General features: G+C 40.3%; 1 protein-coding gene across 1 annotated transcript in view; it reads right to left on the bottom strand.

The window, feature by feature from the left end:
• LIX1 (limb and CNS expressed 1) overlaps positions 1-13880 on the bottom strand; it is a 51712-nt gene that overhangs the window by 31534 nt on the left and 6298 nt on the right. The window contains exon 2 of the mRNA XM_060761823.2: positions 1379-1542. Coding sequence (XP_060617806.2) covers positions 1379-1542 — 164 coding nt within the window. The remainder of the gene's footprint in view (positions 1-1378; positions 1543-13880) is intronic.

Raw genomic sequence — 13880 nt, 5'->3', positions numbered from 1 at the left:
GTGGCTGTCACTAAATTAATTTATCTTAGGTTAAGCATGCATGGGAAGCATGCATATTTATCATCGAACATACCAGCAGCCTTTCCCTTGGTAATGCTGCTAATCATTTCCAGTAACATTTCTCCTCTCTTTGGAAATTGCTCATTGCTCTGAGACTCATCTGCACCCTTCTTAATATTTTCCTGAAGGGATCAATCTACAGAAGCCTCCAGGGCATCCATCTGAAGAGGAGATAGGCTCTCTCCAACCAAATGCCTCCAATATGCTTTCAGCGGCACCGCTAGAGGTATGTTGGTGTTGAAGGGCAAGTATTGACAACTGAAGCTAAACATAATGGATGCTCCATGCACACTAACAGCATTAAAAGTGCACCATCAATTCCTTTGTAGTGCACCAGGGAGACATTTGATTATGTGACAAGAAAAAAAAAAGGAATTGGTATTGATGCATTTGCAAGTATTAGCAAAGCAGAGTGAAATATTATACAGTGATGACAGTGTACAAAGTAGTAACATAATTTGGTAGAAAATACACATTCAATTGACCACAACACATTTCCACTGTATCATTCTCATATTTTATTTTTAAAAATGAAATAAAGAGAACTAACACTGGCTGTCTACTGTTACCTCATTCCTCATATTTCTAAGCTCTCTTGTAAGTCCAAGAAATTGTATCCAGTTTGTATAAATGTTTTTCATTGCCCTTCTGAGACTTTCTTAATACAATAGTTTTAAAAACCTAGAGAGGTGAATAAAAGCAATTATAAGACACAAAGGTTTAAAACTTTCCTTGCTAAGGAGATTTTTTTTTTTTAACATACAGTCCTACTGGCTCCTTTGTACATCCCAAAGCCTCAGGACCCACCCGAGATGTTTGTAAAAATTTCAGGTTGAATTCCTGGCATTTTAAAATCAGCTCAAAGTACCACAACAGCTCGCAAATGTAGTAGTTTGTTTTCCACAACTTCTCAAAGGCACCCTCACCAAACCCTCCAGATCACCCCAAATTGTTTTAAATATTTGGGCCTGATTTTGGGGGTTCTTTTTTCATGTGCTGCCCCAAACTACTCACGGATGCAGGCATTTGCTTTTCCGACTCCCTAGAGTCCACAACTCTTCTCAACTGGCCAAAATAGGTCAGTGTGGTTCATGGGAGAAACTGCACTATTCCTGTACATTTGCCCATTCCTTCTCCAGAAAGGAGACTGCAGTATATGTTTCTTTTTTTACATATTTGAACTTTCCCCCCTGCCTATTTCATTGGGAGACCCAACAATTAAGAACTGAAAGAGGGCAATGGATAGCTATGACAATCAGGATGAACTTATTGCCATAATAAATCTCTCCCCACTGTATGTTCTGTCATGTATTCTTACCTGAAAGTTACCAAAGCAGCTTCCTCCAGGGAGGGTGACATAACTCACAAAAGGCGGCCCAGGTGAGTTTAGTGACTCATAAAGCACGGTGCCTTCACTTGAAAATATGCCTTTCTGTTTCTGCTTATTCTCCCAGAATTCCTGAAGCATTGCCACAACATTCACTGAAAAATATTTTTAAAAATGAAAAAAAAATAACAATGTTCAAAATACACTTTTAACAACATATTTGTTTTACTAATAGCAGACTGTTTGCCCATATTAGGAGGTAGATGAGGCCATACCCTGCGTTAAAACATGTATTTCTTTAACTTTAAATTATATTGAGGGTATTCCATTAAAGCAGTGGTTCCCAACCTTTGGGCCTCCAGGTGTTTTGGACTTCAGCTCCTACAGTTCCTAATAGCTGGTAAGTTGGCTGGGATTTCTTGGAGTTGAAGCTCAAAACACCTGGAGGGCCAAAGATTGGGAACCACTGGGTTAAAGGATACTGTTTCATTATTTGGGCGGAGGCCACTAGGGGTTGCTAGAGAGAGAAGGATAGTCCATTTTATGGGGGTAGGCGGTGGATTGAAGGAGTTATACCATTTCCTCCTGTATTACTGCTATTCCCCTCACCCATGTCCCTTTTATGGAAACAACCCTCATTTATGATATGGGATGGGGGGAGGGAAAATAACTAGCAAAAATGGAGGAAATTGTTTTCCTCCTTCATCCTCCTCCCTGTAAAATGGACTATCCTTCTTGCTCTAGCACCTCCTAGTGGCCTCAGCCTGGATAATGAAACAGTAACTATTAAAGTAACAGTAAGGTACAGGAATTTTCAGAGAAACAGAGGCATAACTGATTCAATTAGATATACAATTATTCAATTATGTAACACAATGATGTATTTAATTTAAATTGTTAGTGCTGTTGTGTGCCTTTGACTCTAACTTACGACAATTTTCTCATGAGGTTTTCTTAGCAAGACCTTTTCAAGGGGAGAGGACTGACCATAGCTTTCCCCTGTGGGTGAAAGAGTGTGACCTGCCTAAAATCGCCCAGCGGGTTTCCATGGGGATTCAAAACCTGGTCTCCCAGAGTCCTAGTCCAACACTCAAGCAATTACATCATGTTGGGTTTCAGTACTAAATATAGTTTCACAACTATTATTGTTTATCTTGTATGCCTGAAATTTGATTTCAGAAAGTCACTCGGTCAGAGGGTTGGAATTGCAGCTATGTAGGGAAAATACATATGATTGGGTTTGGGCACAGTGAAATCTTCCTCTTCTTCCTTTTTCTTCCTGAGCAGAAATTAGCCTTGCCTCCTTAATTACAATCCAGCCCTCTGAAACCCTCAGCATTCATTTCCTAAGACCAAGAGATACCCTAACAAAGATCTGTATTTAGAGCCTTGTTCTAGGTCAGTGGTTCTCATCCTGTGGGTCTCCAGATGTTTTGGCCTGCAACTCCTAGAATTTCTAACAGCTGGTAAACTGGCTGGGATTTCTGGGGCGGCACAGGTTGAGAACCACTGTTCTAGAGCTATACAAAACCTGTAATATATCCTCCCCATGACTACAATATAAGGTATTTTACAGGGTAGACATTTTTACTAATTTTCTTCTCAAAATAAGAAACAAGTAATTTTAGCAATTCCCACCACAATGTTTTCTAAAACTACACAATTTTGGAAGATTATTCCCTATTTGGCGCTTCCTTGTACATGTAGTTGTTATGCTTTTAAAAAAGCATTTTTTTTCTATGCAGAAAATAGCATTTTTAAAATGAAATGAGCCCCCCCCCTCCCACAAACCACTTGTCACTTGTAACAATTTTTCAACATTTGGAAAACATGATTTTCAACACTTTCCCAAATGTTTCTTTTTTATATTCTTTCACTCAGTGGCATCAGCATGCTATTGCATCCCCTGCTTACACTGTCCATACGTTATGGGGCATGTCAGCATGATGTAGTGGCTTGAGTGCTGGATTATGGCTCTGGACACCACAGTTCAACTTTGCTCAACCATGGAGACCCACTGGGTGACTTTGGATGAGTCGCATACTCTCAGCTCCAGAAAACCCATTAACAGGGTCACCTTAAGGGTGACCAGAAGTCGGAAATGACTTGATGGCACACAACAGCAACAAATGTCTTTAATGCTAAAAATTGCTGACCCCTACTCAGTCAGAGTTCCTAATCACAGAAAAAGCCTATATACATATGCTTGGTTCCCCACTGCTCTTGATGTGAGGATTTTGAGGAAAGGAAATTGTTGGGAACCCGAAAGAAACGTAGTTGAGCCCCTTTTCCCCACTCACAAGATTGCTCATTTTTCAAGAAAGAAACGACAGAATGGGGCTATAGTTATCCACACATGTGGTGCCTGAGACCCAAAACCAAAGCTCATATTTCTCTGTTCCACGTTTGAGGGTGGTGACATCTCATCTAGAAAGCACAGTGGAACTCCTTATGGCTTATTGATCTCTCCTTTTCAGCAAAGCCATATGCTGTCAGATGGGATTTTCAAATGTTTGGATAATTTTACCTCATAAGTTTAAGATCCATTTAAAATGTTAGTGGCTGAAAATATGATAGCTTGCCTGTGGGAAATTGCTGATGTGATAGAGGGCAACCTGTGGTGGAGAACGCAGTTCGCAAAACCACAGTTAGAGAATTAGGTTCCCAACTGTTGTCAGAAGTCAATAAATTTAATATATTTTTTCATGTTTCTCAAAAGGGGCACAATATGAGCATTTATTCTGCTCCGTCCACCCAATGTAATGATTGGCACTCTAGAAATCCAATTTTTATGGCCCAGTTATGCTGAAAAGCTGCTTTATATGAGAGGCACAGAGTCTTAATGTTGGGCTAGTCTCTTATTCAGTGACTTCCATGGATGATCTAAGTGGAAAACATAACAACTCTGTAAAATAATATGAATAATAAAGCCTGGCTTGACCTACCTTTCAGAAGGGCATGGAGCTCCCTTGCCCCAATTAAACCAAAACGAAAATAGAAAACAGATGGTTATCTCAATCGGTGATGGTAGAATTAAGTTTTGACACAAAATGAACAAAGGTGAAAACCCAAGCATTCAATAAGAAAAGGGATAGAAAAAAAAGAAAAGAAAAATGTTTTCTTTTTTCTAAATTAAACGTGGGATCTTTCCCTTGAGACAAGCAGAATTTATTAGCTGCTTATTTCGTGTGCCCTGCTACTTACTGTTGATCTCTGAAACTTATCAAAGCAATCTAGTAGATGGAGCTATGATTGGTGACCTGTTGGTTTTACATTCAGGAAAGACAATACTTTCTTTGCTATGTTTTTTGCCTTTAATTTATGATAATACTAAAACTTAAGGTTATGGTAAAATGACTGAGTCTTCTGTCCTATACTCGAGTCTAACTGAATTAAATAGACATAAGTAGTTATTGTACTCATAAAGAACTACATTTGGTCCAACAATATCCAACCAGGTTTGCATTTGAAATCTGGTCTCTTTAAATACTCTTCAGGAAAAACACAGCCCTTGAAATGCTAGATTAGAAAAATAATTGGATAGCATAAAACATTAGAAATTCACTTTTTCCCTCTCTCTCATTCTTCTTTTTCTATTTTCCTTTCTGAAATGTAACTGTTTGTCTGTCCCACAAAGGCAGTTATTGATCTACCTCCCTGTCCTTCCTCCATGCAGGTAAAAAAAAGTTTTTTTTAAATTTGTAGTTTTCCCATTTTCGGAGCGGGGTGGCTGCTCCTGGATATATTAGCACTGTAGAGGAAAGCCAATGACCTATATAGCTACCAGGGTGATCTGGAGGCAGGATAATTATCTCTTTTGTGGTATTTCCCCAATGTCAGGGCTGGATGTTTTTGGACTTTTGTTCCCATCATCCTCAGTCAGGCTGGTCAGTGGTTAAGCTATTACTAGGGCAACAAGAGTTACAGTGTCATGGGCCCCTTGGTGGCAAAGCGGGTTAAACTGCTGAGTTGCTGAACTTGCTGACCAAAAGGTTGGTGGTTTGAATCTGGGGAGCAAGGTGAGCTCCTGCTGTTATCCTAGCTCCTGCCAAGCTAGCAGTAGAAAACATGCAAATGTGAGTAGGTCAGTAGGTACTGCTTCTGCAGAAAGGTAATGGTGCTCCAGGCAGTCATGCTGGCCGCATGACCTCGGAGGCATCTACAGACAATGCCAGCTTTTCAGCTTAGGAATAGAGACAAGCACCACCTCCCAGAGCCAGACATGACTAGATGAAATGGCAGGGGAAACCTTTACCTTTACCATTAGGCAATGGAGACTCGGAGTTTCGAACTTTACAGAAGCTATCTAAGATGCCTAATAGGCATGGGCAATCCAAGGTTCTAAATGGTTCTAAAGTATTTACAAAACTAGGAGGTACTGGTGCTTTGCTTCTACAGTGTTGCTAAAGTTATAAATGGTAGTTCCTAATTGGTTCTGTCATAAAAATTGCCAATAACGAAATAATAACGAAATTTTGAAAGTTTTGTTAGAGTTCTGAAATTTTTACCACCAGAACTTTAGCAACACTGTAGAAGCAAAGCACCAGCACCCCCTAGTTTTATAAGTACTTTGGAACCATTTAGAACTATGGATTGCCCGTGCCTAATGTCTAATCTATTTTAGTGGGGTGCTTCAACACCTTGAATCACTCCTTTGAAGTTTGGACGAACTCCCTGAGTTAGTTCACCTCCTCGCTGCCATTAGACTTACCAGCCTCTATGGGCTGTGGGTTCCCCACCTTCATTCTAGATGCTAATGGCTTAGTCATAAATTACTTTGTGAGCACATATGAACCAGCAATAAATGGGTCCTGGAATGATATCTTGGGGAGGTTTGCAATTAGGAAAATGAATGATCGGAGGGCTGGCAGCATATTACAGTTGTCCAAAGACTTTGGAGAGCTAGCTTTTCAATTTACTCTTTTCTGTTCCACCCATTTTCATCTATCAATCATGGTTTTTGGCAATCTTACCCACAAGACTTGGAATATAATCATTCTTGTTCTTGATCATTATCACAAAATTTCAAAGCTATGTCTGCACTTTGGCAGAATAAAATTTTTTTATGGTTTTGTTTATATTTTCCCCCATTGAATTATGACACAATTGCAGCACAAACTGTCTGCTCCGCCCAGCTGGGCAAAAGTGTAAGTGACATCAATTGTTTTTGTATCTCAGAAAAATTACATTACTAAATACAAAATCTAAAAGACAATATTCTATATGTTTACTCGGAGTGAATCCCAAACTGTTTTCAATTGGGCTTATTTCTAGGTCAGTGGATATATAATTACTGCCTTAGGCTGAAGTCCTATCCTCATTGACCTGGAAGTAAACACCATAGAAATCAATAATACTTGGTTTTGAGTAGGCATCTGAAGATGTATGCTGCCAGCTTCACTATAAATTTAAAGGACTTAACTGGACCCTACAAACAAGTTAAAAGGAAATTTTTCTGATTAAATGTGAACCAATTTAAAGAACACCCAAATAAGAATGACTGGGCCACAATCCAAGTAATCGAGTTTGGTGGTTTGTGAAATCTGCTTCATAATTCTGAAGCTGGTGCAACCCTTCACTCACTGATACCAAAGCAACACATGAATTCTATCTTGCACATGGTGCTACAAAACACTCCAGCACATAAGCTTCTTTCTCATTTAATCTGCCTCAGTTCCACTTTTCCCATGTAGTGCCCCAGAAACAGACAAATGCGAAGCATGCAAGGAGTGCATTTTGTGTGGCCTATTTCTTGGCCTTGGAACAGCTTAGAATGATAATTTTGGAGTTCAATTTGCAGAATGTTCCAGCTGGGGATTTGGGAAATTGTAATCCAACCGTCAACCTTTCCAAGCTCTGATACTAGTTATGTTTGCATCACACTGAATGCCTTTTCAGTGTTTTCTGAGTTAGTAACAGAATGAGCCAACAATGCTGCCTTGAGTGTGGTGCACCATTTGCTGCATTCACATGCTATATTTGTATATAATTTAGTATTGTTGTATGCCTTCAAAATCATTTCAAACTTATGGTAACCCCAAGGCTTATGGGTTTTCTTGGTAAGATTTGCACAGATAGTGTTGCCTTTCCTTTCCTCTGAGCCTGAGAAAGTGCAATTAGCCCATGGTCACCCATTCGGTTTCGCTGAGCAGAATTCCAGATATTGGTCTCCCAGAGTCACATTGCAACACTCAGACCAGTACAGCATGTTGGTTCATGCTATCTGTGAAGCAGCCATACATGTCCGCAACTTTTTGTTATCAAAAATAGGTTTCTATATCATAACTGCAATCATCAAGTAATATCACAACCAGTCAAAGACATTTTGATGCCCAGAGTGAAGTTGCAAATGTTGCTTCTCTAATCACCCAAATCAAAGTTATGATGTTCAAATTCAGGCAAGTTACTTGGCACAGGAAGCGGAAAAACCCATAATCACTCCTCCCTATGGTTATTCCTATAATAACTATCAATTAAATAATTAATAATTTGCCGCCCTTTCAAAACACCAAAATCTATTGCCTGAAGCAGCTGCTTCGGTCTAGTGGTCGGGCTGGTTCTGAATGAGACATTTTCCTTTAATGAGCTATTATAAGCTATTATATTAAGGAGTAGGTACTGCAAATCAAATTATGAAAACATGGTTTCATTAAATGAGTCTGTCATTAATTGCATTATTGTACATCTGGAACCAGTGCAATTCAGATTGGTTTACATGACAACGACCAAAACTATGACAAGTTAATTTTTGCTGGCGTACGTAAGTATGCATTGTACCAGCTATCTTTTAGTACACTTTGACTAGAGGATTATTGAGTGTTGTACAATGGTAGCATGCATCCATGACACAGACTGTACACAATTTTCTGTTAAACTTAAATATGCAATGTTGTTGTGATGCATGCCAACTTCCAGTGAATATCGATGGGTTGTTGTTGTTTTTCTTTAATCCAACTTTGCGTCACTCTAAGTAAAGTTAGGTGATGCTACATAATTTACTGGTAACTCTGGGATATTATGGGGTTTAATGGCAGTCTGGACACTGAACAGCACAAGGGACCAGCAAGAAGGACAGGATTGATCTACGCCCTTTATTCTGGTTGTGCTGGCTTCCCTTTAGGACATCACAGACACAATGGATGATGCCCAGGCACTCACACAGAGCTCCATTGCTGGCCAGGAGTGGCAGCAATATGAAGGGTGAGTGGGTGGCCTAGTAGGGCACCTGTGTTCTCAAATCAGCCGGACTGACTGGATGCCAATTCATTGCCACAGTGAGTTCAACCAGTGGCATCTGGCCACCATCACAGACACTTCAGGACTGGTCCTGGCTTAAGTAGCCTATGTAGATTCATTCTCTGTCTTGCATACACATGGATGAAATCCAGGATTTGCCTTTCATTAACAAAATTCTTATATTTACTCGAGTCTAATGCGCCATTGAATCTAATGTGCATCTCAATTTTCAAAACCCTGAACCCAATTTGCTGGTGAACGTAAGCAGAGTGGCAAAAAGTTCACTCTTTGTAATTTGGTTTAAAAAGGTGCACATTTCAGTTGCTGTTATACTGTTCTATTACCTGGATGGACTTCAAAAAGGTGCCTAGACAGAGAAGGTTGGCCCATTTTATGGTCGAGGAGGGGGAGTTGAAGGAGGAAAACCATTTCCCCCATTTTTGCTGGTTATTCCAGCAAAAAATAGCTATTAAAACAATTTCATCCATAAAAAGCAATATGGCAATTAATATTATTTTTCCATACCTATTAGAGGTGGGTGCAGTATTTGTTCCATTTGTTTCATTCAGGTATTCATTTCATACTATCCATTCGGATGGCACAAAACAAAAGAGCCATTTTCAGATGAAACAAAAGGTGAAATGAAAGAGAAAGATGCATGGTTTCCATTTCTTTGTTTGGTTTTCGGGCCATTCAGCTTTCTTCACGTGACCCAGGGAGTTCTTGTGTCAGAGGAAGAGGTGGAGGTGTTTGGGCCATTCAGAGACCAAGAAAGCAGTGATGTTGCCAGGCTATAGGTCTTCTCTGCAAATCCAGAGGAAAACCTCTCCAAATCAATGGTATCTTAAGTCCTGCCTTTAAGCTCGAGTCTCCTCTGCATAGGCAGAAGAAAACCTCTCAGAATCAGTGGTATCTTAAGCCCTGCCTTTAACCTCAGGGCTCCTTTGCAGATTGAGAGGAAGGGAAAGATGGAATGTTTTTAAGGAGATTTTATTTATAGAAAGAGAAAAAAATCCCTAAAAATTGGGAGATGAGCTAAATGTTAGAAAACTTGGAGAACTAAGAGTGGTCAATATGCCCTCCATGTATAGAATCATAGAATCAAAGAGTTGGAAGAGACCTCATGGGCCATCCAGTCCAACCTCCTGCCAAGAAGCAGGAATATTGCATTCAAATCACCCCTGACAGATGGCCATCCAGCCTCTGCTTAAAAGCTTCCAAGGAAGGAGCCTCCACCACACTCCAGGGCAGAGAGTTCTACTGCCGAATGGCTCTCACCGTCAGGAAGTTCTTCCTAATGTTCAGATGGAATTTCCTCTCTTGTAGTTTGAAGCCATTGTTCCGAGTCCTAGTCTGCAAGGAAGCAGAAAACAAGCTTGCTCCCTCCTCTCTGTGGCTTCCTCTCACATATTTATACATGGCTATCATATCTCCTCTCAGTCTTCTCTTCTTCAGGCTAAACATGCCCAGTTCCCTAAGCCGCTCCTCGTAGGGCTTGTTCTCTAGACCCTTGATCATTTTAGTCGCCCTCCTCTGGACACATTCCAGCTTGTCAATATCTCTCTTGAATTGTGGTGCCCAGAATTGGACACAATATTCCAGATGTGGTCTAACCAAAGCAGAATAGAGGGGTAGCATTACTTCCTTAGATCTAGACACTATGCTCCTATTGATGCAGGCCAAAATCCCATTGGCTTTTTTTGCCGCCACATCACATTGTTGGCTCATGTTTAACTTGTTGTCCACGAGGACTCCAAGATCTTTTTCACACGTACTGCTCTCGAGCCAGGCCTCCCCCATTCTGTATCTTTGCATTTCGTTTTTCCTACCAAAGTGGAGTATCTTGCATTTGTCACTGTTGAACTTCATTTTGTTAGTTTTGGCCCATCTCTCTAATCTGTCAAGATCGTTGAATCCTGCTCCTGTCCTCTGGAGTATTGGCTATCCCTCCCAATTTGGTGTCATCTGCAAACTTGATGATCATGCCTTCTAACCCTTCATCTAAGTCATTAATAAAGATGTTGAACAGGACCGGGCCCAGGATGGAACCCTGCGGCACTCCACTTGGCACTTCTTTCCAAGATGAAGAAGAAGCATTGGTGAGCACCCTCTGGGTTCGTCCATTTAACCAATTACAGATCCACCTCACCGTAGTTTTGCCTACCCCACATTGGACTAGTTTCCTTGCCAGAAGGTCATGGGGGACCTTGTCGAAGGCCTTACTGAAATCCAGGTATGCTACATCCACGGCATTCCCCGCATCTACCCAGCTTGTAACTCTATTGAAAAAAGAGATCAGATTAGTCTGGCATGACTTGTTTTTGATAAATCCATGTTGGCTATTAGCGATAACCGCATTTGTTTCTAAGTGCTTGCAGACCACTTCCTTAACAATCTTTTCCAGAATCTTGCCTGGTATCGATGTGAGGCTGACCAGACGGTAGTTGTTTGGGTCATCCTTTTTTCCCTTCTTGAAGATTGGGACCACATTGGCCCTCCTCCAATCTGCTGGAACTTCTCTCGTTCTCCAAGAACTCTCAAAGATGGTTGCCAATGGTTCCAAAATGACTTCCGCTAGTTCCTTCAATACTCTGGGGTGTAGTTGATCTGGCCCTGGGGACTTGAACTCATTAAGAGCGGCCAGGTATTCCTGGACGACTTCTTTCCCAATTTGGGGTTGGATGTCCTCCAAACCCTCATCCACTCCATCTTGCTGAGGTTGAAGACTCTCTTTTTGTGAGAAGACCGAGGCGAAGAAGGCATTAAGTAGTTCTGCCTTTTCCCTATCCCCTGTCAGCATTGCCCCATCTTCTCCTCGAAGAGGTCCTATCGCCTCCTTGTTTTTCCTTTTTCTACTGACATAAGAATAGAAGCCCTTTTTATTGTTTTTAATGTCCCTGGCAAGTCTGAGCTCGTTTTTTGCTTTAGCCTTGCGGACCTTTTCCCTACAGGTGTTGGCTATTTGTTTGAATTCTTCTTTGGTGATTTCTCCCTTTTTCCACTTCTTGTGCATGTCTCTTTTGTGTCTTAGCACAAAATGATAATTTCTAGTCCTGAGGGGAAGGGGAGCCTGGAAAGACTGCCCATGTTGGCCAATGGTCCAAAAAGTTTTGTTCATTTGGACAAAAGGATGAAACACCTCATTCAAAAAGGACCCCATTTTCAGAAGCAGCGCTCAAAAATGAAAATGGGGCCATACAAATGAGACAAACTGAAACGGATAGCGGTTCTATACAAATGCACAAGTCTAATACCTATATAACATAACTATTTCAGTCTACACTATTGTTTTTCCTCTGTCTACACATTTAAATAATCCAGCCACATCAAACTTTGCCTGGCTTTTACAATTCCAGTGTGAGGTGTGTGTTAAATTATAGTTGCTAATGGGAGGCAGCTGCAAGAAGGTGCACTTATAAGTTATAGTATTTGTTTAAATGATATGGTTTTACTGATTACGTGCCATAGACTGATTGAGGAAATGGAAGACAATTTTAGTAGCCTTGCATAAAGGAATATTCCTTCAAAAAATTGAAATATTAAAAGTATTAAACTCCAAAAGCCTGTATTTTTCGCCACTGCCAAATGATTATTTAATAATAGTCTGACAAGTTACTTAAAACAATCTTTCTTCTGCCAAAAAAGCTCCTTTTAAAAATTTAAAATTGACTAAGCAGGAAATACTTCCCATGTGTGTGTTCTTTATAAATGGTTCGTTTGTGGCAATGAAAAATTCTCTGGCTTATGGCTCCATTTCATACTGCTGGTTTAGGTTGCAAAACTTCAGCTTTGACATGTCTCTATCAATCCTAGTGATCCCCGGCTCAAACAACAGACTCCCCAGTTCTTCAGCTGATGTGTGGTCTCTTTTCTGCCAGTTTGGGCAACAAACTACCTTGTTTGGTTGGTTTTTGTGGTCCTTCACAAGAACCTCAGTCTCATAAAGCCAAGATACTGCTTTTAACAGTCTTGAAATACAGCCTTTGGATTTATGGTATGTATATCTTGGTTTTTCACAAATCCAGCAAGGCAGGTAGTCAAGTTGCCCCACACTTCTCTATGAAGAAGATAGTGAATTAACCACACTTCACAAGTATTTATAGCGGTTTGGTAACATTCCAACTGCCATGGCTTCATCCTACATACAGAATCCTGAGATTTTTAGTTTTATGAGAAGAATGGTTCAGGGCAGTTCAGAGGATTAAGTTATTTTTTAAACTAAAAATTCCAGATGAAGACAACACTATAGTTGAGGTGAGACACTGTTCTTGTTTGTGTAGAGCAGTGTTTCTCAACCTGGGGTCAGGACCCCTGGGGGGCCATGAGGGGGTGTCAGAGGGGTCACCAAAGACCATCAGAAAACACTTTTTTTTCTGTTGGTGATGGGGGTTCTGTGTGGGAATTCCCAATCCTATTGTTCATGAGGTTCAGAATGCTCTTTGATTGTAGGTGAACTATAAATCCAGCAACTAGAACTCTCAAATATCAAGGTCTATTTCCCCAAACTCACCAGATTTGTGCCAACTTTGGTCCAGATCCATCATTGTTTGAGTCCACAGTTCTCTCTGGATGTAGGTGAACTACAACTCCAAAACTCAAGGTCAATGCCCACCAAACCCTTCCAGTATTTTCTCTCGGTCATGGGAATTCTGTGTGCCAGGTTTGGTTCATTTGGTTCAATTTTATCATTGGTGGAATTCAGAATGCTCTTTGATTTTAGGTTAACTATAAATCCCAGCAATTAACTCCCAAATGACAAAACCACCCCCTCCCCACCCCGCAACCCCACCAGTATTCAAATTTGGGTGTACCGGGTATTTTTGTCAAATTTGTTCCAGTGAATGAAAATATATCCTGCATATTGGAACATTACAATTCATAACAGTAGCAAAATGACAGTTATGAAGTAGCAACTAAAATAATGTTATGATTGGGGGTCATCACAACATGAGGAATTGTATTAAGGGGCCACATCAGGAATGTTGAGAGATTTAAACATTAGTACACTAGGTATAGGTTGAATACCTCTTATCTAAAATGCTTGAGACTAGAAGATTTTGAATTTTAAAATTTTACAATACCTGTATTTGCATAAATGTATGTAATTTGATATTTTAGAGATGGGACCAAAGTTGAAATACAAAATTCATTTATGAAACAAAGTTTGTGTACATTGAACCATCAGAAAGTAACAGCGTAAGTATCTCAGTCATCCACATGAACAATCTTATTGGGATTCCGCTTCAGTTTATTGGCC

The sequence above is a fragment of the Anolis sagrei genome, chromosome 2 (genome assembly GCF_037176765.1).
Source record: "Anolis sagrei isolate rAnoSag1 chromosome 2, rAnoSag1.mat, whole genome shotgun sequence".
NCBI lineage: Eukaryota > Metazoa > Chordata > Lepidosauria > Squamata > Dactyloidae > Anolis > Anolis sagrei.
The sequence above is the reverse complement of the archived record's forward strand: the minus strand, read 5'-3'. Positions and strand labels throughout refer to the sequence as shown.